This window comes from Trachypithecus francoisi, unplaced genomic scaffold, assembly GCF_009764315.1.
Source record: "Trachypithecus francoisi isolate TF-2019V2 unplaced genomic scaffold, Tfra_2.0 Lachesis_group8, whole genome shotgun sequence".
In the NCBI taxonomy this organism is placed as follows: domain Eukaryota; kingdom Metazoa; phylum Chordata; class Mammalia; order Primates; family Cercopithecidae; genus Trachypithecus; species Trachypithecus francoisi.
Genome location: NW_022681473.1, coordinates 31,822,877 through 31,849,903, shown reverse-complemented (window position 1 = coordinate 31,849,903; position 27,027 = coordinate 31,822,877). Strand labels below are relative to the sequence as shown.

At 36.9% G+C, this 27,027-nt stretch overlaps 1 protein-coding gene across 1 annotated transcript in view; it reads left to right on the top strand.

The window, feature by feature from the left end:
- The window catches only part of QSER1 (glutamine and serine rich 1), an 87,539-nt gene extending 60,805 nt beyond the window's left edge, over positions 1 to 26,734 (top strand). The window contains exons 6-13 of the mRNA XM_033208031.1: positions 1,198 to 1,314; positions 1,904 to 2,037; positions 3,780 to 3,997; positions 12,478 to 12,615; positions 15,555 to 15,652; positions 19,585 to 19,737; positions 21,706 to 21,801; positions 22,801 to 26,734. Coding sequence (XP_033063922.1) covers positions 1,198 to 1,314; positions 1,904 to 2,037; positions 3,780 to 3,997; positions 12,478 to 12,615; positions 15,555 to 15,652; positions 19,585 to 19,737; positions 21,706 to 21,801; positions 22,801 to 22,941 — 1,095 coding nt within the window. The 3' untranslated portion in view covers positions 22,942 to 26,734. The remainder of the gene's footprint in view (positions 1 to 1,197; positions 1,315 to 1,903; positions 2,038 to 3,779; positions 3,998 to 12,477; positions 12,616 to 15,554; positions 15,653 to 19,584; positions 19,738 to 21,705; positions 21,802 to 22,800) is intronic.
- The last annotated feature ends 293 nt before the right edge of the window (positions 26,735 to 27,027 follow it).

Genomic DNA, 27,027 nt, shown 5'->3' with positions numbered 1-27,027 from the left:
GTACAAATGTAGTCAGTTGCATTTCAGTATTAGTAATTACAGTAGTTTAAAAATGTTGACTTTTTTCACGGTTCCCAACTCATTATTAGTAGTTTGGAGAAAATCGTGATTTATATAATTTAAAAGTTTAAACAAAAATAACGGAGGACTATCACATAAAAGTAGAATTAAATTTAATTTCATAATTTCAAGTTGTATAACCATGAAGAGAATGTAATAATTTTATGTAAGAAAGTTTTAGCTGTGTTTAAAATAACATATTTTCGGGTTTCTGTTTGCTTGCTTTGCTTTTGCCTTTTTATGTATTTTTTTAAATAGAGATGGGATCTTGCTATGTTGACCAGGCTGGTCTCAAACTTTTGGCCTCAAACAGTCCTCCCATCTTGGCCTCCCAAAGTGCTGGGATTACAGGCATGAGCTACTGCATCCAGTCACTTTTGCCTTTTTAAAAAACATTGGAATGATATTAAAAAGTGCAGTGAAGGCCGGGCATGGTGGCTCACTCCTGTAATCCTAGCACTTTGGGAGGCCAAGGCGGGCGGATCATGAGGTCAGGAGATCGAGACCATCCTGGCTAACATGGTGAAACCCCGTCTCTACTAAAAATACAAAAAATTAGCCAAGTGTGGTGCGGGCGCCTGTAGTCCCAGCTACTCGGGAGGCTGAGGCAGGAGAATGGCGTGAACCTGGGAGGCGGAGCTTGCTGTGAGCTGAGATCACGCCACTGGGCGACACGAGACTCTAGCCTGGGCAACAGAGCGAGACTCCATCTCCAAAAAAGAAAAAAAGTGCAGTGAAGAATATAACATTCCATATTCTCATTATTCACAATTAACTACTTTTAATATTTTAACGTGTTTATTTAGGGTCTTTTAAGATATGTATATATACATGGTTATAAAATTGCATATGTAACATAGGACAGTGTCATTAGAAGAAAACTTTCCACTAGTTTTAGCTGCACAAATGGGTAATGGGCTACTTTGTGTGTTAATGAACTCCCTATTTCTGGAATAATTTAAGCAGAGACTGAATAACCTAATCAGCTTATAAGAATTATTGCAGAATATCAGATAGAGAGGTAAGATAAAAGGTTGAGCTAGGGTAGGCCTTTCAGATTCCTTTCATCTCTAACATTGTAAGATCTAAAATATGTTGCTGTGTTTTATAAAGTATCATTAATTCTGGTTATTACAGGAGGCTTTAAAAACAGGAAAAGAACCTCCAGCTATTTGGAAAGTACAAAAAGCTTTATTACAGAAATTTGTTCCTGAAATTCGAGATGGTCAAAGAGAATTTGCTGCTACAAATAGTGTAAGTAAAATGCATGTTTATATTAGCGTTATTTTGACAGTGGTCCCGAAAAAAACAGAATGATTTAAATTTAGAAGTATTTTATATTGAATAATTTTGATATAAAATAGCATATAATTTGAACTAGAATATTGATGCTCTTTGATAGTCTAATATAAAAATAAAGTCATTTGTTAAATATCAGCTATTTAAAATTAAATGACCTTGTACTATTAACTTTTTTTTTTAAATAAAGGAAAGGGATTAATGTTAGCCTATGAAGAGTTCAGATGAACTCAGAGGCTCCTTTATATTGATTATTCTACTAGTCAAATATCCTGATTTACCAGAAGACTGATGGAAGTTATTCTGTCATACTTATGTAACTGGAAGTAAGAATATGCCTAATGAGATTGCTTGTACATATGGACTTGTACATATGAAATCAATAATGAGCCTGGGATCAGTTTTTTAGAGGGTAAAATTAGCCCAGCCAGAGCTGCATTTTAAAAACTTGAAGGTTGGCTATGTGATAGTCAATCGAACCAACAAAGTAGCATTTATATATAGATTGAACAATTATGTAACTCAAAAGTGTTTCTTTCCTCAGTATCTTGGATATTTTGGAGATGCAAAGAGTAAATACAAAAGAATATATGTGAAGTTCATTGAAAATGCAAACAAGAAGGAATATGTCAGAGTGTGTTCTAAAAAGCCAAGAAACAAACCTTCACAAGCTATCAGGTACGTGTTTTCTTAGGTGATATATTTGTGCATATATATAGGTGTATTATTAATGATACCAATGTACAAAGGAGCATATCAATTAAAGAGTTTTTTTTTATTATTATTATACACAAGTCAAAAAATTTCAGAGCCTGATGAAATAAGTGATTCTTTAGAAGGCATGAGATGGGCACTGCAAAGCTCACAGCTTTCTGTGGTGGGTGGGTGCCCTTTTCTTTTCCCTGAGTCCTTTTGGTGTCACCCTAGTATTGTGAAAAAAAATTGTAGAGGCAAAAAATTTGAGTCCAGCTTTATGTGACCTAAAGAAGACAACTTCCCTGATGCTCCCTTTTTCATCTATAAAATGTAAATAACAATTCAATAAATTAAATTTAAAATAATTTTTGAGAAAAAAACTATGAGAACTCTACATTACTGGACAAGTGTACACAGTAGAATTATTATTGTGTATTAATGTGACTCTGGGTTGTCTGGAGCATGAATCTGGAAGATAACTGACTTGACCCTGTGGTCTGTATGAGAAAGCAGGTATGACATACCTAGATATTCTTAATCGAGTGCCAAGTAGGTCCAGTTTCATTAACATTCCCACCTACTGGAAGCAGCTCACCTTATTTTTATGATGGAATTTTATCCACTCAAATCTTCAGACCTGGCAGAAAGCAAATCTTTTTTATTTGAGACAGGGTCTCACCCTGTCACTAAGGCTGCAGTGTAGTGGCGTGATCACAGCACTGCAGCCTCGACCTCCCAGGTTCAGGTGATCCTCCTGCCTCAACCTCCCAAGTAGCTGGGACTACAGGTACGCACCACTGTACCCAGCTAATTTTTGTAGGAATGGGATTTTACCATGTTGTTCATGTTGGTCTTGAACTCTTGGGCTCAAGCACTTTGCCCACCTTAGCCTCCCAAAGTGCTGGAATTACAGATATGAACCACCATACCCAGATGGCATAGAGCAAATCTTGAGGGACTCTAGGACAGATGAATTTGGGTTTCTTTTCTTTTCTTTTCTTTTTTTTGAGACGGAGTTTTGCTCTTGTTGCCCAGGTTTGAGTGCCATGGCGTGATCTTGGCTCACTGCAACCCCCACCCCCCAGGTTCAAGCGATTCTCCTGCCTCAGCCTCCCAAATAGTTGAGACTACAGGCGCATGCCACCACTCCCAGCCGATTTTTGTATTTTTAGTAGAGATGGGGTTTCACTATGTTGGCCAGGCTGGTCTCAAACTCCCGACCTCAGGTGATCCACCCGCCTCGGCCTCCCAAAGTGCTAGGATTACAGGCATGAGCCACCGCGCCTGGCCACATTTGGGTTTCTACATCAAAACCTGACACCACCAGAGCCTGTGTGAGAGTTTCTTAGGGTTAGAGCTAGATATGGCAATTATGGTTATATCATTCATTACTTTCCTAAGGCCACTGATCATCTGTTGTACAGCCTCATAGTCTCTGGGAAATAAGTCCATAAATCAAGGAGGGGAATGAGGAAGTAGAAATAAGGACTTGAACTAAAAGTCCCTTAGTAACTGAATATTGAATGCTATTAGTGAAAAGAATGTATTTTAAGAAAATTTTATGGGAATCACCATTGAGAGGTATAGGACTTGGACTGTATATTTTGGAGGTATTGGTGAGGGTAATTAGATAATCTTCTCCTGTGATTCTTTTGTATTTTTCTATTTTATTTTAGTTTAACAAGATTTCAGTATATTAATGAAGTTTGTTTATAACATTGCAGAACTGTTCAAGCTAAGCCAAGTAGTAGTAGTAAAGCTTCTGATCCTCCAGCATCAAAAACTACAACTACAAAAACCCCTTCCGTGAAACCCAAAGTTAAACAGCTAAAAGTAAAGGCTGAGCCACCACCAAAGAAACGGAAAAAATGGAAAGAAGAATTTTCATCATCCCAATCTGACTCATCTCCTGAGATCCATAGTAGTAGTAGTGATGATGAGGGTGAGTTTTCCGTGAAATGGCTATCCTGATAACTTTAGATTATCTACATGAGTGGCGAGGAGCGGTGATGCTGACAATTCAAAATGTATTTATTTTTCAGGGAATTTATCTGCCTAATAAATTCTGTTTAGGTTTTTATGAAAATAAGTTCACATTCCCTGAACATACCAACTGAAGTACAGTTGACCCACACATGCGGCCTTGTAAATAGAAAAGGCAGAACTTAAAAAAAAAAAAAAAAGAAAAGGCAGAACTTACCTTAGTAATGCCAGTCATCTCAACTCTGGATAAGATGGAGGTTAGATCAGATGATTACTAAGAATCATCTAGTTCTAAACTTTTTTTTTTTTTGAAACAAGGTTTCATTCTGTCACCCAGGCTGAAGTGCAATGGCATGATCCTAGCTCACTGCAGTGTCGAACACCTGGGCTCAAGTGACTCTCCTACCTCAGCTTCCAAAGTAGCTGGGACTACAAGTGTGCACCACCAAGCCCAGCTAGTGTTTTTTTTAAGAGATGGGCTCTTGCTTTGTCACTCAGGATGTCTCAAACTCCTGGGCTTAAGCAGTCCTTCTGCCTTAACCTCCCAAAGTGCTGGGATTACGGGCATGAGCCTCTGCGCCCCGCCTAGTTCTAAACATTTGAGTCTAAGTTTATGCTAGAAGAAAAGAATAATTAAGCCTAGGAAAGAGGAACTCAAATTATAATATAGTAATATATTTAATAACGTATACCACTACATTATTTAATAAATGCTTACTACTATGTATCTGCCACTAGCTTATCATGTACCTATGACTAAGGTAGGATATCCTCTGTCTTAGTTTTTTCTTTTTTTATAAAATGTAAAGGTTGAAATAATCTGTTATCAAACTTCTTGACTTTAGAACCATTTTACATTCTTAAAAATTACTGAAGATCCTAAAATGCATTTATGTAGGTATATCTATTGATATTTACTATATTAGAAATTAAAATTGAGATAGTTGTAATACATAAGATTATACCAGCACACAAATCATGGTGTGTGATATATGTAAGAAATTTCAAGTGGTTCAGTAGTCTAGTACAGAGGTTACCAAATGGCTTGCAGACTGAATCTGACCCTCAGCCTGTTTTTATAGTTTTATTGGAACACAGCTGCATACATTCATTTGCATATTTCCATACAGTTGCTTTCCCACTACAGTGGCAGATTTGAGTAGTTCTACAGAGACCATATGACAAAACCTAAAATATTTACCTATAGCCCTTTACAGAAAAAGGTTGCTGGCCCCTATTTTTCTAGAACATAAAGTTGAATATAAGAAAAGAGTAAGGGATGATGAAAGACCTTGTATGCCATAATAAAGCTAAGAAGCTTGGGATCTTGTAAACAAATGAGAGTCCTTAGAGGGATTTATAAAGGGGAAACAATATGGTGAAATTGAATTTGAATTACAGGACATAATTCAGGCATAAATTGAGTCTGCACCTAAATAGCGGCAGCAGGGATGGAGATGAGGGGACAGTTTTGAGAAATTCAGGATGTAATCTTGGCAGAACTTGAATGATGAATTAGTTGTTGGGGCTATGGTTGAAGTTGATGTCCAAGATGGTTTCTAACATCACAAGTATCATTGCTTGAGAGATTATCTTAGAAATTATCTGATTAGAAATAGAACCATAATAAAAAAAATTCTTCAGTGCTGAAGTCTACTTTAAATTTACTGTTTTTATTTTTTATTTTTTTTATTTTTTGAGTCAAGTTCTACTCCATTGTCTAGGCTAGACTGCAGTGGTTCTGTCATGACTCACTGTAGCCTCAACCTCCTAGGCTCAAGTGATCCTCCCACCTCAGCCTCCTGAGTAGCTGGGACTACAGGTGGGCACCACCGCACCCAGCTAATTTTTAAATTTTTATCATTGTAGACACAGGGTCTCACTGTGTTGCCCAGGCTGATCTCAAACTCCTGGTTGGCTCAAGCAGTCCTCCCACTTTGGCCTCCCAAGGTGCTGGGATTATAGGTATAAGCCACTGTGCCCAGTCTAAATGTACTATTTTTAAATGCTATTTGTGGGCAAGTGCAGTGGTGCACATCTGTACTCCTAGCTACTTGGGAGGCTCAGGAGAAAGGATTGCTTGATCCCAGGAGTTCAAGACCAACCTAGACAACATAGTGAGACTCCATCTCTTAAAAAATAATAATAATAAAAAAAGCTATTTGTAAATGGTTGTTTAGAAATATATACATCAGGCTGGGTGCGGTGGCTGATGCCTGTAATCCCAGCACATTGGGAGGCCAAGGAGGGTGGATCGCCTGATGTCAGGAGTTCGAGACCAGACTGGCCAACACGGTGAAACCCTGTCTCTACTAAAAATACAAAAAATTAGCCAGGTGTGGTGGCAGGCACCTGTAATCCCAGCTACTCGGGAGGCTGAGGCAGGAGAATCACTTGAACTCAGGAGGCGGAGGTTGCAGTGAGCCAAGTTTGCGCTATTGCACTCCAGCCTTGGGCAACTAGAGCGAAACTCCATCTCAAAAAAAAAAAAAAAGAAAGAAAAAAAAGAAATATATATACATCAGAATATATAAGGAAATTCAATGCCTTGAATATGCATAGAAGGCATTATACGTAATTTTTGCAGTTAGCAGTCTTGCCTACTGCTTACAATCAAAATGTTTGGTTCTGAATTTGCTCTCAATTATAGTTTCTTCAAATGGTAACATTTTCTTCCCTTGGTAATTTGAGTGACCACTAGGTGTCACTAATAGTTAAGCAAACACTTTTAGTGCCTTTTTGTTCCTTGTTTTACATTCTCAGGCTAACGAATGGATTTAGTTCTCTTAAGTCAAATATTGATAATAAACATATATTCATAGGCTGGTGATTTTCAGACTCTTTGTTTCAGGACTCCAGTGAAGTCTTTGAACACATTGAGGATTCTAGATATTTTGGTTTATGTGTGCTAAATCTATTGATATTTACTAAATACCAATTCAAAGTTTAAAAATATTTATTTAAAATGAACCCATTACTTATTAATGTGAGGTGTGTTTTTTAAAACAAAATTAACAGTATTTAGTGAGATGAGTACATATCTGCTTCTACATTCAGTTCGTTATTATATGTTGTTTTGGCTAAAGTATCAAGAATATCCATACTTAACTGAGAAAGCAATTGAAATATTCCTTCTGTATGTAGTTAGGAAAAGGAGGAGGATTTCAATTGCCTTCTCAGATATTTATAGATGCTCCTGATACTGACAAGTAGTAGTTTCTTGAGTTTTCATGCTATTACATTAAAATCTATTGGTTTGTCTTAACTTTTACATATCTCTCATCCATGCATGGATTTATAACATTGTTAATTGGTCATGTGAAAATATTAGTTAGCTTGGTGACATAGATTTTCCAGTATTTTTTTCACACTTTAAAACACTGTGGTTAAATATAAATTTGCCTTTTTAACCATTTTTAAGTGTACAATTTATTAGCATTATTTACATTCAAACTGTTGTATAACTCTCACCTCTATTTCCAAAACTTTTATCATCCCAAACAGAAACTGTAACTATTAAGCAACAACTACTTACCCTCTTTTTCCTCCAGCTACTGGTAACCTCTAATCTGTTTTTTGTATATTGATTTTATCCATTCTAAATGTCTCATATAAGTGGAATTATACAATATTTTTCCATTTGTGTCTGGCTTCTTTCACTTAGCAGAATATTTTCAAGGTTCATCCATGTAAAAGCATATATTAGAACTTTATTCCTTTTTTATGGCTAAATAATATTCTATTGTATGTTTTATTGATGGACATTTGGGTTATTTCTTCCTTTTGGCTAACTGAATAATTGGTGTAATAAACATTGGCATACAAGTATCTAAGTTCCTATTTTCAATTTTGCAGGCATATACCTGAAGCAGAATTGTTACTGTTGTCACATATAATCCTGTGTTTAGCCTTTAGAGGAACCACCAAACTGTTTCCACATGGTTACACCATTTTATATTCCCACCAGAAAAGCATGATGGTTCCAATTTTTCCACATCTTTTGCTAACACTTGTTATTTTCTGTGTGTATGTGTGTGCATTTTTTAAAAGTCATCCTAGCAAGTGTGAAGTGGTATCTCATTGTGGTTTCAATTTGAATTTTTCTAGTCATTAATGATGTTGAGCATTTTTTCCATGTCCTTATTGGCCATTTGTGTGTCTTCTTTGGAGAAATGTCTATTCAGATCCATTGCCCATTTTTAAACTGAGTTATTGTCTTTTTGTTGTTAAGTTGTAGGAGTTTTTAAATATATTTTGGATATTAAACCGTTAATCAGATATATAATTTGAAAGTGTTTCCTCCCATTTCGTAGGTTGTCTTTTTCACTTTCTTGATAATGTCCTTTGATGCACAAAAGTTTTAAATTTGGATGAAGCCCAATTTACTTTTTTCTTTTGTTGCTCAGCTTTTGTTCACATAGAATCCATTGCCAAATCCAAGGACATAAAGATTTACTCCTACATTTTCTTCTAAGAGTTTTATGGTTCTTGCTTTTAAGGTCAGATATTTCATTTTATACTATCAAAAAATAGCACTCACCAATTCTATGAATGATCTCATTAATGAAGTCTTAATTGGGAAGCTTTCAAACTCACAGTAGGGATAGAAGATGTCCAGAATTCTAATTTTCACTTGAAATCTCAAATTTTATCATTGGCAGCAAATACTGTCAGTTGTTTTCCTTGAATGAACAGATTCTCTTAATTTATTTTTAAGAAAATGTCTGCCAAATACCCAAGTCTGGATAGCCATAGTGTATCTGTCAGTCATTCTTTCAAATAAAAATGGTGTTTTGTTGGGGGAAAGAATAGCTAGTTCATCTTGTAACTCACACAACTGTATGGGTGCTCCTCCTGGTCATACCCATTATACTTACACAGAAGTGCTTTATGTGTACCTGCTATTTCATCACACAATACTTAAAAGACATCTATGCAAGAGTAGAAATTTCATAAAAGTAGTAATTTTTACTCCTTCATCAAGGACTATTATTTTTTATTTTATCTTTTTTTGAGACAAGGTCTCACTCTTACCCAGGCTGGAGTGCAGTGATGCAATCACGGCTCACTGCAACGTCAATCTCCCAGACTCAGGTGATCCTCCCACCTCAGCCTCCTGGGTATCTGGGACTACAGGCGCATGTGTGCCACCATAGCTGGCTATTTTTTTGTATTTTTTAGTAGAGACGAGGTTTTTCCATGTTGCCCAGGCTCTTTTTGTTTGTGTTTGTATTTTGTTTGTTTTTTTGAGATGGAGTCTCGCACTATCATCCAAGCTGGAGTGCAGGGGTGCGATCTCGGCTCACTGCACCACCTCCCAGTTTCAAGCAATTCTCCTGCCTCAGCCTCCTGAGTAGCTGGGATTACAGGCGCCCGCCATCACGCCTGGCTAATTTTTTGTATTCTTAGTAGAGACGGTTTCTCTATGTTGGCCAGGCTGGTCTTGAACGCTTGACCTCGTGATCCGCCTGCCTTGGCCCCCCAAAATGCTGGGATTACATGCGTGAGCCACCGCGTCTGGCCTTGCCCAGGCTCTTTTTTAATTTTGTATTTAAATTTAGAGACAGGTCTCACTCTGTCACCCCGGCTGGAGCGCATGGTGCAATCATAATTCACTGTAACCTCAAACTTCTGGCACAAGCAATCTTCTCACCTCAGTCCCCCAAGTAGCTAGGACTACAGGTATGCACCACCACACCCAGCTAATTTTAAAGTTTTTTTTTTTTTTTTTGAGACGGAGTCTTGCTCTGCCGCCCAGGCTGGAGTGCAGTGGCCGGCTCTCAGCTCACTGCAAGCTCCGCCTCCCGGGTTCACGCCATTCTCCTGCCTCAGCCTCCCGAGTAGCTGGGACTACAGGTGCCCGCCCTTTCGCCCGGCTAGTTTTTTGTATTTTTTAGTAGAGACGGGGTTTCACCGTATTAGCCAGGATGGTCTCCATCTCCTGACCTCGTGATCCGCCCGTCTCGGCCTCCCAAAGTGCTGGGATTACAGGCTTGAGCCACCGCGCCCGGCCAATTTTAAAGTTTTTTGTAGAGACTGGGTCTCACTCTGTTACCCAGGCTAGTCTTAAACTCCTAGCCTCAAGCCATTGTCCTGCTTCAGCCTTCCAGAGTGCTGGGATTACAGGCATGAGTCACTGCACCTGGCCCTAAGACTATTCTGGTTGTTAATTAAGAGATGGGGTCTTATTATGTCACCAGCAGGAGAAGAGCGGTACCTTTTTAGCTCACTGCAGCCGCGAACTCCTGGGCTCAAACAATCCTCCTACCTCAGGCTGCCAAGCAGCTGGTACTACAGGTGCATGCCACCACATGTAGCTAACTTAAAAATTTTTTTGTAGAGATGGTATCTCGCTAGATTGCCTGGGCTGGCCTTGAACTCCTGACCTCAAGCAATCTTCCCACTTTGGCCTCCCAAAGTGCTGGTATTATAGGTGTGAGCCACCATGCCCAGCCCCTAGGACTATTCCTAAGTGAAACTGACTTTTTCCTCCTCCGAATACATGGTAGTGACATGACAAAGTCATGCAAAGTATATTACTACTAGTACAGTTTGTTGTCATTGCCTTCATTTGTGGTAAGTAAGGCACCATCAGTTTTAGTTTTGCAAATGGCAATGCAGTGAAGAAAGTACATAATATCTTAATATTATCATGAAAACAGTTTTGATATCAGAGACCACTGAAAGGGTTTTGGGGTCCCCCCGGGGTCCATGGACTGTACTTTAAGAGCTGCTGTTTAAAATACATAATACCTACTATAGGCCAGGCACGGTGGCTTACAGCTAATCTCAGCACTTTCAGAGGCTGAGACAGAAGGATCACTTGAGGCTGACAGTTCAAGATCAGCCTGGGCAACATAGTGAAACCCCCATCTCTAAGAAAAAAAATATATATGTGTGTGTGTGTGTGTGTGTGTGTATACACACATATACACACACACATGCACACTATATACCCACAACATTAAAAACATTTTTAAAACTACGATTTAAGGGTGTGACTTGATTATAAATTTGAATTAAAAAAAGTCAAAATTGAAACAAACTTTTTTTTTAGATGGAGTCTTGCTATATTGACCAGGCTGGTCTTGAACTCCCGGGCTCAAACAATCCTCCCACCTCAGCCTCCCAAGTAGCTGGGACTACAGGTGTGCACCAGCGCACCCAACAAGTTAATCTCGTAGTTCTTCCCATTGGATTTGAATGAAATTTCCTCTGTGCACAGGCTATGTTTACATTAAAATGATTTTTTTCTTTTTTTATTTTTCTTTATGAGACAGGGTCTTTACTCTGTTTCCCAGGCTTGAGTGCAGTGGCGCAGTCACGGCACTCTGCAGTCTCAATCTCCTAGACTCAAGCAGTCCTCTTGCCTCAGCCTCTTGAATAGCTGGGAATACTGGTACATGCCACCACACGTGGCTAATTTATTATTTTTTTAATTGAAACGATGTCCCACTATGTTGCCCTAGCTGGTCTTGAACTCCTGGGCTCAAGCAGTCCTCCCACCTTGGCCTCCCAAACTGTTGGGATTACAGGCATGTGCCACTGCACCTGGCATACTTCTAAAAATTTTAATACATCCTAGGCAAGAATTTTATAGCAAATTATGTGTAGAAATAAAATGGAAATCTATGTATTACTCATACATTGGATGTCATACAATTTCTTTACTACTAAACAGAGAGAAACCATCAAGACTAGAGTAGCACCACCTGGCACCAGATATCTGTGGTGGGATCCAGCGGAAGACAAATAGTTTCTTACCCAGTCTACTTTTTCTGGTGTTGGGCTTCAGAATCACTTAGGAAGGGCCAGGCGTGGTGGCTCACGCGTGTAATCCCAACACTGGGAGGCTGAGGGGGCGGATCACCTGAGGTCAGGAGTTTAAGACCAGCCTGGCCAACATGGTGAAACCCCGTCTCTACTAAAAATACAAAAAAATTAGCCAGGCATGGTGGTGTGTACCTATAATCCCAGCTACTGGGGAGGTTGAGGTGGGAGAATTGCTTGAACCTGGGAGGCGGAGGTTGCAGTGAGCCAAGATCGCGCCATTGCACTCCAGCCTGGGCAACAAGAGCAAAACTCTGTCTTAAAAAACACACACACACACACACATACCACAGAAGAATCACCTAGGAAGCTTTTTAAGAGCATAATACTTAAGCTTCGTCACTACTACCACGACCACCACCACTACCAAAGATTCTGTTTTAGGAAATCCAGCAGTCTGGTTTTTTGTTCTATTGGTAACAAAGCTCTGCAGTCATTGTGATGTGCAAACCAGCTTTGAGAACCTCAGACCTTTTAAAGGTAAGGTGAGAAGTCTTGAATTTGAAGAAATTGTATCTGCAATCTGCTTCTAGGGTCTCGTTATAGAGAAAAGAATTTTTAAAATTGTCAGGAAGGAAAATTTAATATTTAACCCTTTCTCCCTCCCAGAATTTGATCCTCCCGCTCCCTTTGTCACTCGCTTTTTGAACACAAGAGCAATGAAGGAAACCTTTAAGAGCTACATGGAATTGCTTGTTAGCATTGCCTTGGACCCTGACACAATGCAAGCCTTAGAGAAGAGCAATGGTACAGTCTTCTAAGCAGTACTTTCTTGGTAGTAATTCCTGGAATTAAAAAAAGAAATCTTGTCCATTAGTTATATGTTTATATGTAGTTACATGTTTATAGGTGGCTTGTGTAATATATACCTATAAATTTATCAGTTAAATACATAGCATCTTAATTCCATAAAATGGTCATATCTTTTCATGCATTCTCTGAATATTTGAACTTTTGCTTTCTACTTGTGGGAAAATTGTATAGCTACTAACCAGTTTCTTCCAAATCTAGAATCTAATCATCTTCATAAATAGTTTACTAAGTTTTGGTATTACATGGAAGGTCTGTATGTCAGTGTATTTTATTTTCCAATAATTGAAAAGATGAACCAGATAAAAGTGGCATAAAGATTAAAATCATATACTTGTATATTTAGTAAAAGATACATCATAACAATTATTTTCTAATCAATTAGTATTAAGCCAGTAAATGCACTGGGTTATACCAATTAATATTATTCCTTTTCTTTTTTTTTTTTTTTTTTTTGAGACGGAGTCTCGCTCTGTCACCCAGGCTGGAGTGCAGTGGCGCGATCTCGGCTCACTGCAAGCTCCGTCTCCTGGGTTTACGCCATTCTCCTGCCTCAGCCTCCCGAGTAGCTGGGACTACAGGCGCTCGCCACTTCGCCCGGCTAGTTTTTTGTATTTTTTAGTAGAGACGGCGTTTCACCGTGTTAGCCAGGATGGTCTCGATCTCCTGACCTCGTGATCCGCCCGCCTCGGCCTCCCAAAGTGCTGGGATTACAGGCTTGAGCCACCGCGCCCGGCCAATATTATTCCTTTTAGTTATTTGAGAAATCTCCATACTGTTTTCCATAGCAGTTGTACTAATTTACATTCTCACCAGCAGTCCCACTACTGAGTATCCACATAAAGGAAAATAAATCATACCAAAGAGACACCTGCACACGTATGTTTATTGCAGCACAGTTCACAACTGTAAAGATATGGAAAGTGACCATCAGCCGATGAGTGGATAAAGAAAATATAGTGAATTCTATTCAGCCATAAAAAAGAGTGAAATAATGTCTTTTGCAGCAACTTGGGTGGAACTGGAGGTCATTATTCTAACTGAAGTAACTCAGGAATGGAGAACCAAATATCGCATGTTCTCACTTATAGGTGAGAGCTAAGCTATGGGTACACAAAGGCAGCATATACAGTATAATGGACACTGGAGACTCAGACGGGGAGAGGGTGAGAAAGGGGTAAGGGATGAAAAACTACCTATGGGGTACGATGTACCCTACTTGGGTGATGGATGCACTGAAATCCCAGACTTCACCACTATACAGCTCATCCATGAAACCAAAACCACCTGTATCCCTAAAGCTATTGAAATTTTTAATAAGTTGTTGTTAAAGAAGAAAATAAAAGGTACAGTAAGAATATGGCATTATAGTCTTATGGAACCACCATTGTATATGTGGTCTGTCATTGCCAAAAATGTCATTATGCAGTGCATGACTATATACTGTTTTATTATGTTCACATACTTAGGCACATATTCTAGTTTAACCTTAAAACAACTTAGCCATTTTGTGGATTAAGACAGGTTCAGAGAGGTTAAGTGACTTGCTTAAGGGCCCACAGACTGGAAGGTAGCAGAGAAAGGATTAAAATAAAAAGTCTTCTAATTTCTGGTCCAGTTCTTTTTACCACATAATCAGAGACAGTAACCTATATATCAGTCATTTTCGAATAATGTGGAGCTGGAAGGGACTTTAGATATTAACTAGTCTAAAACATTTATTTTGTAAACTAAAGTTCAAAAGAGATTAAAGTTAGATAACAAGTTAGAGGTTGAAGAACCATGATTAGAACTCAGTTAATCCCAGGTCAGCATTTTTGCTATTAAATGTTATATTCCTTGCATCATAAAATATGCTTCTCTTTGTGGTAGTCATTTCTGTGTAGTTGTATTTTGAAAGATTTTTAAAAATTGCTTATCAGTTTTTTCTGATTTTTCTCTAATACAAGGGGAGAAAAATTTTTAAGGTTATTATTTTTAAATCACAAATGTTTAAAACTTGTTTTTGTAGAATGTAAATACAGTATTAGAACAGATTTAATCAGTAATAGAAAGACTATGTAAACAATCATTTTACTTAGCTGTGAAACTTGTGACCTGGATTCTGGGAATTTTTTTTTTTTTTCCCCAGAAAGGTTATTAGAGGCAGTTAGTATTATAAAATATAATAAATTACTATGCTGATAAATTAAGAGTCTAATAATCTAAAATGTTTAGTGCTATACCAAAACTAATTATATTCTAAAAGTGCTTTTCTTAATGGAGCTTAAAGTTCAGAGTGGTGACATTGAAAGCCAAAAGCTTTGAGTAGGAATCTTTGTCATAATTTTACTCTCCCCTCTTTTTCTAAAATAACTATTTTGATTCATATTTTTGGTACTGGGTTTTGATCATTTTTCTTCCCCTACTTTTTCTTTGCTTCAAATTAAAGTGACTTAATATCCCTTGGTCATACTCAGTGTTTTGTTAGATCAGTTTGTATTGTGTAATACTACGATTGTTCAGATTGTTCAGAGGGTAAATGAGGTCTGAAGAAATTAGGCAGCTTGCCCATTGGTCACATAGCTGCCACATATCAGTTCTGTTCAGTTAAAAGCCAGTTCTAGTTTATCCAGCAGTTCTAGTTCAGCTAAAACTTAGGACTTTGGATCCTCATATAGTGCTCATCCCATCACCATGAGCTGCATCTTTCTCACTTGCTATTATAAACCTACTTTTCAAGTTAACCTTTGTTCAGAAAGCTTCATGTCCAGTTTTTTGCAATCAGTATTTTACATATGCCAATGAATTTAGTGTATGTTAATACGTTTTGAGAAAAAGTTGGAATTTTTATTGTGTTTATTGATAGTTTATCCTGTTAAATTATAATGTTTCAGATGAGCTACTTTTACCTCATATGAAAAAAATAGATGGCATGCTAAATGATAACCGAAAGAGACTTCTTTTGAATCTTCATTTGGATCAATCATTCAAGGTATTTCCTTCTGATGACTTATTAGCAAAACTCAATGGCAATCATACTCTTCAGTATAATAGGAAGGAAATTTATGAAAATCATTCACTTACAAAATTTTTCACCTAACAAAAATTTGGTTTTTATTCATTGTAAGTCTATTTAGTTTGTCTTTTTTAGCGTTAATCATTTGCTTTTCTCCACTTAAATTTATTTTTTAGGCATTTATAGTTATCTGTTGTATCTTCTATAAAATAATTTCCAAATGTCTCCAAAAATATTTCCTTTAAACTACTGTATTCTAATTTTTTCTTTTAACATTTCAAAATTTTTACTTTTTGTCTGTAATTAAAATTAGCTTTTCCTTAGCACAGTTATCAAAATTCCCCTTACTTGCCTCATTTATTCAATATCAGAGGAAACATTGATTTTTAAAAGGGTAGGAAATGTATATAATTCTATCTGTTAATATATCTTGGCAATATAAGTTGGTTTTGGTGTTATCAGAAATATAGAAAAGAGCTAATCTAAACTCAGATAATTATCATAGAAGCTACTTAGTAATTTAAAAATTTCTAGCTTTTTTTTTTTTTTTTTTTTGAGACAGAGTCTTGCTCTGGTACCCAGGCTGCATTGCAGTGGCACAACCTTAGCTTGCTGCAACCTCTGCCTCCCGAGTTCAAGCGGTTCTTGTGCCTCAGCCTCCTGAGTAGCTGGGATTACAGGTGCCCACCACTACACCCGACTAATTTTGATATTTTTAGTAGAGACAGGATTTCACCATGCTAGCCAGTCTGGTCTTGAACTCCTGACCTCAGATGATCCGCCCACCTTGGCCTCCCAAAGTGTTGGGATTACAGGCGTAAGCCACTGCACCCGGCCGAGCTTTTTATTTCAATTGGAGAAAAGGCACGCAAATTTATTAACATGCACATGGGAGAGAATCACAGAGTGATTACTCCCTAGCTTTTCTTACTCAAAGTATAATATCACATTGAGAATCATTTGGTTATATCTACTTTGGGGAACATTTTTTAATTGATGGTAACAATATTATACATTTGAATAACTTGTTCACATCCCTATTTATGTGAATGCCATGTAAAAGTGAACATTGACTTCATTTCAATTAGGTGAAAACTGAGGCTATTAGATTGTGTTCAAAACTAAATGATACTAAACTATCATAGTAGTCATGTATTCTTCACTGCTGTGTACTTGCAGCAGGAAAAAAATGTTAGAAGCTAGTAAGAAATCCAGTACTAAGAATTTGGTCTCCTGACTCATAGTCCAGTTTGTGTTGGTTTGTTTTTGTTTTTGAGATGGAGTCTTGTTCTTTCGCCGAGGCTGGAGTCCAGTGGCGTGATCTCAGCTCACTACCATCTCCACCTCCTGAGTTCTAGAGATTCTCCTGCCTCAGCCTCCCAAGTAGCTGGGACCACAAGCATGCCCCACCACATCCAGCTAATTTTTGTGTTTTCAGTAGAGACGGGATTTCACAATGTTGGTCAGGCTGGTCTCGAACTCCTGACTTCAAGTGATCTGCCTGCTTCAGCCTCCCAAAGTGCTGGGATTATTGGCGTGAGCCATGGCACTCGGCTCTAGCCCAGTGTTTTCTACTTAACTGCTGCCTTCAAATAAATGAAATATTCTTTTGTGAAATACTATATTTTGTGGAGACAAGGGAACATTTTTAGATAGGTGTTTTCTAAAGACTTACTAAATTTTAAAAATTACCAGGTTTGGCTAATCACTGTAGAAACGTCAAACCAGTTCTTTAACAAGATTTCTAATTCTGTTATTAGTTATTAATTTCGATAATTGTCATATAAAGCAATTTGCATTCCTTTTTCTTTTTTTGTTTTTTGTTTTTTTTTTGAGACAGAGTCTCTGTCTCCCAGGCTGGAGTGCAGTGGCACTATCTCCGCCCACTGTAACCTCCTCCTCTCCTGCCTTAGTCTCCGGAGTGGCTGGGATTATAGGCGCCCACCACCACACCTGGCTAATTTTTGTATTCTTAGTAGAGATGGGGTTTCACCGTGTTGGCCAGGCTGGTCTTGAACTCCTGGCTTCAAGTGATCTGCCCGCCTCCACCTCCTAAAGTGCTGGGATTACAGGTGTAATCCATGCCCAGCCTTAGCAATTTGCATTTCAAAGCCAAATTACATAATATTAAGAGTTATAATGATTTGAAGTAAAATATTATAAATAGTAGATGAAGAAAGATTTTTCTGTTCTTTAGAAATAATTAGTGTGCTTTCCTATGTTGATCTTGGTGATGTTAGGAGTCCTGAAGCCTTTTCAGGTTAATGATGTTCTGCCTTTTTCTGAAATCTGTGTACTTCGGATCATCTTAGGCATCTTGTGGTCATTGGAAAGATTTAAATTTTCTTCTTTCATCTCCACTGACTTAGTGTGTGTTGTTTCCAAATGTAGAATGTTTAGACTTTAAATTCTATTTGTTGCAAATAGTAATTCTGGATCCTAAAATTGTCAAGGTGCATGTTTTAAATGGAAAACACCAGAGTACATGATAAGATCACAAATAATCTGAGAAAGGAATGAAGCTAGAACGTGATGGTAGCTCACTCTGGTAGAAAATGCCAAAAGTGTTATTGTTTCTATCAAATGAAATTGAATTCCTTAATACACTTATACTAAGAAAAACTTAGGTTGCCTGTTTTTAAAAAGGTACCATTTTCAGGGCCCCAGTACCAGGTGCTTGGAAACAATAGATGAGTTTGGAGAAGAGTGGCCTTAAAGGTTGTAACTGTTCATAAAACGTGCTTATCAAATGAGGACTGCATTCTGAATCATAAATATTATAGGAGGACTTCAACATTTTTAGTGTCAAAATAAATGATGGTAGGAGCTTGATTTAATTTTTATAAAGTCATAATCGAACTAGTTAAATGTCACTACAAGTATCATTCAGTTATTGTTTGTAGCTTTTCAGTCAGGCAGGATGATTTGCCAAGTAGGTAAGGGCAATAAATAGGCCAGGGGCTTATTTATTTATTTATTTATTCATTTAGAGACAGAGTCTCTCTCTGTCACCCAGACTGGAGTGCAGTGATGTGATATTGGCTCATTGCAACCTCTGCCTCCCAAGTTCAAGCGATTCTCTTACCTCAGCCTCCTGAGTAGTTGGGATTACAGGTATGCACCACCACACCCAGCTAATTTTTATACTTTTAGTAGAGACAAGGTTTTGCCATGTTGGTCAGGCTGGTCTCAAACTCTTGGCCTCAAGTAATTTGCCCACCTTGGCCTCCCAAAGTGCTGGGATTACAGACATGAGCCACCTTGCTGCCCACCAATACCTTTTAAAGGATGGAGTAGAATTGGTTTTACCACATGACCACTGTCAAAAAAACCCATCATGCTCTGTTTTAGGATCTTATCTTACAGGTACTTGTCTCGCAGTCAAAATAAGCAAGAGAGGAGTGAAGTCAGGGAAGCACTACAGTGCTGCTTCTCCTCTGTCCTCATCTTCACCAGAGGCAGATGACTTCTTTATAGCAAGGTCCAGCCACATTTCACGGGGCGAGCAGTGGTTTAAGTGGTAGGGCTTTACTGAAACATATATGTGTCTCTTTCTCCTGCCTTGAAGCTAGAGACATTACTAGAAATTAGACATTACTAGGGTTCCCAGTGTGGTGTGCTGTTGCTTAAATAAGCAGGTCATAGAGTTGGCTCAGATTCAAGGGATGGGGAAATAGATTACATATCCAATAGGAAGAGCTGCAAAGAACTTGTGACCATGTTTAAACCCCAGCCTGTGTATGTATATGTATGCATATGTGTATATATTTACCACATCCCATCAGTACACACACACTTCTCTGCAAATAGGTGTTTGTGTGCACACACACTTCTAAATTTTAGATAGCTAGAAGTAGTTCAGGTTAGTTTTCTTCTGGTGTTAGTCATTTTGCTTCATTGTTTTCCAGAATGCTTTGGAAAGTTTTCCTGAACTAACAATAATTACTCGAGACTCTAAAGCAAAGAGTGGAGGAACTGCTATTTCTAAAATCAAAATGAATGGCAAAGCTTATAATAAGAAAACTCTAAGGACTTCTAAAACAACCGCTAAATCTGCACAAGTAAGTGTAATTGATTATTAATCTAACTGTACCTTTTCCAATTGTTAATATAATTCCTACTTAAAACATTGAAACAAGCAAATATTTTACTATGTTGTCATTAAGTGTGAAGGTTTTTCAGGTAGGTATAAACAGCACTGGCCTAAGGAAGAGGGACGCATGGTTGTTTATTTTTTTTCTATAGCACAGTATCAGGCATATAATATGTGCTCACAAATTTCTTTTTTTTTGAGGCGGAGTCTCGCTCTGTCGCCCGGACTGGAGTGCAGTGGCCAGATCTCAGCTCACTGCAAGCTCCGCCTCCCGGGTTTACGCCATTCTCCTGCCTCAGCCTCCCAAGTAGCTGGGACTACAGGCACCCGCCACCTTGCCCGGCTAGTTTTTGTATTTTTAGTAGAGACGGGGTTTCACCGTGTTAGCCAGGATGGTCTCGATCTCCTGACCTCGTGATCTGCCCGTCTCGGCCTCCCAAAGTGCTGGGATTACAGGCTTGAGCCACCGCGCCCGGCCACAAATTTCTTAAATTGACTAATATGGAAGAAATTATCTCACGTTCGTGTTGATATATTCGTAGGTAGTTTATTTTTTTAATTGCATATATTATGTACAAAATGTTATGTTTTGAAATTTGTATACATTGTGAGATGGCTAATTTGAACTCATTAACATATGCATTACCTGTAATATAGGTATATTTTTAATTGGGTATGCATGCACATAGATAAGTGAGTGTGCACAACACATTCCATAAAAAGATGAAATGTTTATTTCATATCTGCAAAGTCATTAAAATTGGAATTTGCTCATCTTCAAACATACTATAAATTGTTACAACCTTTTCAGAAAACAGTTTGGCAACATATCAGCTTCACAGCAAAAATGTATTCAGGGCTAAGCACAATGGCTCAACCTATAATCCCAGCACTTTGGGAGGCTGAGGCAGGAGGATCACTTGAGTCCAGGTGTTCAAGACCAGCCTTGGCAACAAAGCAAGACCCCATGTCTACCCTGCGGGGAGAAAAAAAAATTAGCCAGGCATGGTACTATGCACCTGTAGTCCTAGCTACTTAAGAAGCTGAGTGGGAAGATCGCTTGAGCCCAGGGAATTGAGACTGCAGTGAGCTGTGATCACATCCCTGCACTCCAGCCTGGGTGACAGAATGAGACACTGTCTCAAAAAAAAAAAAAAGTATTCTGTAGAAACAGATTCAGAAATGCATAAAAATACATACCTTTGCTTGTTGTAGGTTTGTAAGAGCAATCCAATTATGTAGCACCAGTGTGAAGTTAGATAAATGAAGAGCCACCTAATGTCATACTATGTGCTTTTTATAAACAAGAGATAGATTTGTTCATTCTTTCAAAAAAATTTTTTTGAGTGCCTATAGCATGCCAAGTACAGTTCTAAGTACTAAAGATACAACAGTGAAAACTGGTTAAAAGTCCTCACCCTCATACAGGGACAGCTGTATGTACTAAATGAAAAGATAATCAATTTTTAGTTAGGTCAGAAAACAAGTTGGAAGAAAGAAGAAAAGTTGCTGGACAATATGTATATTGTGATTCCCTTCTCAATACAGAATTAGTGTTATTAACATACATGTTATACCTAGGGGAAAAACATTTAAAAATATATAACATGCCATCAGCATTGTTTAGCTCTGAAGCAGGAGATTATAGGGAGCTTTTATTTTATAAATCATCTCATATGTTTATTATTTAAATTTTCCTATAATGCTTAAGTTTTTTCAATAATGCATATTTATATTCAGGATAAAGAATAAGATTTTAAAATATAATTTAAATTCTTATTTTGAATAAGTCTCTCCATATTAACACAACTGAATACCTACCCATATATGTCATTTTCGACATTGCCATTGAGACTTTTGATCCAGTATTTTCCTCAAAGTGTTCTTAGCTCAGATACTCCATGAAATATATCTATAAACTTTTTTCTTTTTATAGGAGTTTGCTGTCGATCCAGAGAAAATACAGTTGTATTCTTTGTATCATTCACTCCATCATTATAAATATCATGTTTATCTGATATGTAAGGATGAGGTAATTTCTTCTCATTTATTTAAAAAAGAAATGTTTTTCAGAACGTTAAGGAGACTCTAGCTATAGTATTTTGGAATGTTTTAAAGAGAATTGTGAAATATCTGTGTGTGTATATTTTGCCTATGTGTTCTATAAATAACGACTCGATTTATTGTTCTGAGTCTCTCTGCTATGTTTTGTGCTCAGATTTACCCTAGCCTCACCATCTCTTGTAGCTGCTATAATTGGTAATGTTTTAAAGCTGTTGATGCTTGCTTTACATCTCCATAATAAGTGATGTTTTATTGTGTTTTGTTCTCTCACAAGGTATGATGATCTACTTTAATTCACTTCAGTCACTGCTTTGACATCTCGCTGCTTTACTTATTACTTAGAAAGGCCTTATCCCACTTAATTGCAGAGAAATGGAGTTTTGTGCCTTGGCATGAAAAATTAAAAGTTAAAATTTAATTGTAGCTTCTAAGTTGTTCAGAAATTATACATGACAAAATATTACCTCATGGATGGGATATAAGCATTAATTTCCACAGACAGGTTAAATGGTTGTAGACAATACTACCTATTTAACCAGCAGTATCACTTCTGTTAATTAAAAAGGGTTAAGTTGGTCCAAGGCTATATCTAATGTGTTTGACAGTAGTCTGGTATGGAAAGATGCTCATAAATCTAACCTTTATATAGCAAAAGACAAAGCAAAGATGGTGATGCAAAATAGGTTGACTACTTTTACAATGCTCTAAAATGCAGAATCGACTCCAAAATTTGTCATTTGGCTTTTAACATAATTGGAAGAAATAGAAGAAGTTTGAAGTACGTCTTCTAGCCTTCCTTTCTGCCCCCTTGGAGCCAAAGATGAGAGGATTAGATCTCACCCAAATTTATCTGAAATAATAATTCTCCATGTATAGAATTAAGAAAAAAATTAAATACCAGTACTTGTAGTTGAACTTAAATATGAAGTGATAAGTATAAGCTAATTTGGCAATTTTCTTTTTTTAGATTTCTTCGGTGCAGAAAAAAAATGAAGATTTAGGACAGGAGGAAATTGTTCAACTTTGTATGAAAAATGTAAAATGGGTGGAGGACCTCTTTGAAAAATTTGGAGAACTTCTAAATCATGTACAGCAGAAATGTTCCTAACTTTTCTACAAAAATCCCATCTTTCTGTAGCACTAATGAAATGGCAGATATGGGGTGGTCAGAGATAATCAGATGTCAAGTAGTGGTCGTCTGCAGGCCAGCCGCTTCCATCACGGAACTGTCATTGCCACCTCTGCTGAAGGACAGTGGAGCGCCTTTAGGAAGGAAGTTAGTCCTCTGGAAATGGACCTAAGTCCCACCACATTTTTACCCTAATGAATGATTTTTCTATTTTGTAAACCATTGGGTAACTTCAGTTATATTTTCAGAAACATTTTTTGACAAATGATGAAGCATGCACTAAGTATACTTTTTCTTTATTGCTAGAGAAATAACAAAGTAACGATTTTTTTTTTCTGACTCTGGCTAAACACCAGAATGACAGAGAAGTGGCAGAAACCATACGTTTGTACTTACATCTGGCCACAAAACCAGAAATATTGTACATTATGTAAAGAGGTCTGGTGTGGTGTGACATCCTGTATGAGAATATCATCAATTTAAAATATAAATTGGAAACTGTTCTGCTTTACAGACTCCTTTTACTCTTAACATGTTCAGGAAACTGGATGTGGAATTGGTGCAATTCTCTGACTGCTTTTTGTGTCAAATTATATTGTGACAAAAAAACAATGACATACTATTTTCCCTATCACAAAGAAAAGTATTTTCGTTTATACTGTGTTTTTTCCTTTGGAAAATTTTCAATTGTACATTTTATTTCACTAATAGTTGTATTTTTCACAAGGAAAATGTTGTGGTTATAATTATGTTTGATATATCTCTACAACACCTTTTGTTATTTTCAGTAAATCTTATTTAGTTATATGTTGAATTTCTATTGTGAATTCTATCTTGAAGTAACCATTTTTGTTCATACAAATTTGCTTCAGTGTTATCCAGAATATGCATTCAGTACTAGAATTAGTTTAGCTTTATAAATAGGGCTGTGTTAGACACTGCAGTAATTTTCTAATTCATAAAATAAACTTCTTACTAAACTAGCACTTGATTAACTTGTCGAGTTAAAAATCTAACTACATTTACATTTTGAAGAATAAAACTGATAATTAGACTATTTGCAGTGTTAAACACAGCTTCCTTAACTCTTAGAACTGGAAGTTGTAGAGCTCTCCTTTTGGTGCCTTTCCAACCTTTATACACACTATTGTAGCTTTCTTAGGTTTGATAGGTAGTGTTTCAAGTAGTTTAGCTGAGACAGTGAATGTATTAGGTTCAACATGACCTTGTGTTTTATTTGTGTTTGCCAACAGGATGCCTTATTTGTTTGAGAAAAAGATTTACTAGTGTCATTCTAAACTATCTCCTTTTTTAGGATTCTAAAGAAGTTAATCATCATCCTTTTGTTTATTTTACCACCATTTTGTGCCTTAAATCCTATCAAGAAAGCAGTGTTACTGCTCAATGCCCAAATAAGACACGTGGATATTGCTATTGTCTTGCTTTTGAGTTAACAGGCCAACTTTTTATACTTAAAACCTCAGTAAACTGGCAAAGAATTGAAGGTAACGTGATTTGATTTGAGAAGAAAACATTGTAGCATTGGGTGAAAAATGAGTATTTCAGTTAAGCTTACATATTTATTTCTGATGGTTATCTTATTAAAAGCAATAATCCTTAATACTGTACTTGCCATTAGACTAGGTACTCAGTAATGGAAGTTTCTCTCAAGGGTTAAATGTTCCATTTTTGAAAGTTTTAAAAAACCTGTTTGGGTGGTTTATTTTGAAAACAAAAGTAACCTATTCGATTCATTTTGCCTAACTCATATGAGAGTCACAGAGTATCAATGGTGAGAGCATCATAAAATGAATTTTCCAAGTGGAGAAGAGTAGGAAGCAGCCATATTTCTTTCTGATATTATTGACTCTGGACAGAATTGATGTCTTTCATTTCCAAAGTGCAGAGTAGGGAACTACATCTCCTAATGTAGCATTATAAATATACATCTTTATATTACTCTTCCAGCTTATGTTCCTAAATCATTGATAATTTAAACATTTTTAAAAGCCACCTTAATTTAGGTGGCTCTTGGAGTTGATGTGTGAATTCACTAGCCACATTTTCTTCATGATATGCCTCGTGGCAAACAAAGATGTTTCCTTAAGATGAATTTTATGTTTCCCATAGAAAATAACTCATTTCCTTTGGCACTGCAGTTGCCCTCAAACTGCTTGCAGTTGTATTCATTTTAGTACAACAAAGGTTTTCATAATACGGGAGGCCAAGTCTATGATACTGCCTCAAAGAGACCCTATTGTTTAGATGCATCATCTTCTCTCATTTGATCCATAGAGCATAGGCAAAGACATCAACCTCAGGCCTTAGAGAAAAGTGGAAATGTTATTATGACAACCATCCATGAGTTACTGCTTTTTATGAAGTTAAATACAGTCATGTGTTGCTTAACAGCAGGGATACATTCTGAGAAATGCATTGTTAGGCAATTCCGTTGTGCGAACAACATAGTGTACTTACACAAACCTAGGTAGCATAGCCCACAACATACCCAGGCTATATGGTAAACCTGTACAGCATGTTGCTGTACTGAATACTGTAGGCAGTTGTAACACAATGGTATTTGTGTATCTAGACATAGAAAAGATACAGTAAGAGTATGGTATTACAGTCTTACGGGACCACTGTCAGATATGCGGTCTGTCTTTGAAAAGTTGTTACACGGCGCATGACTATAAATACCTAGCTGGTTAGCATTTACATTCCTTGCCAGGGAGTTTGAAATTTATAATATAGAAATAACTTTAGGTTTTAGGTAGAGTTAAAGAGGTAAAGCACATGTTGCCACAACCCAGGAAAGTATTTTTAAGAAAGACTGGATTTTCCTACCTTTAGAGATCTAAAAAAAATTTAATATAAAAAATCAGTTTGTGCTGGTGTTTATTACTAGTTCAGATGAGTGCCTGCTGAAGGGCCGCCTTGTCATTTTCATTATAACCCAGTTTCCACTTACTTGACCTCTCAGTCATAAATGTGTAATGATTTATGAATTAGCACAGTAAGTTGACACTAGAAACTGCCCATTTCTGTATTACACTATCAAATAGGAAACATTGGAAAGATGGGGAAAAAACTTATTTTAAAATGGCTTAGAAAGTTTTCAGATTACTTTGAAAATTCTAAATTTCTTTGTTTCTAAAACTTGAAAATATGTAGATGGACTCATGCATTAAGATTGTTTTCAAAGCTTCACATTTTTAAAGTGTAATTTTCCTTTTAATATACATATTTATTTTCTTTAAAGCAGCTATATCCCAACCCATGACTTTGGAGATATACCTGTAAAACCAATATAACAGCAGGGTTATTGAAGCAGCTCTCTCAAATGTTGCTTCAGATGTGCAAGTTGCAAATTTTATTGTATTTGTAGAATACAATTTTTGTTTTAAACTGTATTTCAATCTATTTCTCCAAGATGCTTTTCATATAGAGTAAAATATCCCAGGATAACTGCTTCTGTGTCAGTTGCATTTGACGCATAACTGCACAAATGAACAGTGTATACTCTTGGTTGTGCATTAACTTACATGTATAATTTTTGGCATCCGTGTTCACAAATGCATGTGTTAGCAAATCACCTTTATTTATAAGTGACAATAATTGAAGTTAATGATATAAAGAAACCTGCATTTGTAGTCCAGCATTTTCATTTGGTCCATAACACAATGTATGGAAATGTGAAAGACAATTTTGTACATTTGTTTGTTACTAACTCAGATCATTAAAATGAAAACAATTTTTTTAAACAAGAAAATCAAAATGTTTGAGGGTTTTTATGTTGTTTGTTTTTTTAAGAATTGAAAACAGGTATCATATAGCCAAAATCATCATCATGTTACAGATTCCTCACACTAAACAGTTATTAGTTACAAATGGTATAGGGCCCACCCATTATTTTCTCAGATTATTTTAAGTTAGTATTTGATGAACTTTGCACCCTTAGCTAACAATAGCAGACCATATTTAAGAGTTTCTGTTTTAAGATGTAACTCTTTTAGTCCTTTTCCACCTATAAAGAGTTATAAATCTGCCAGGCACAGTGGCTCA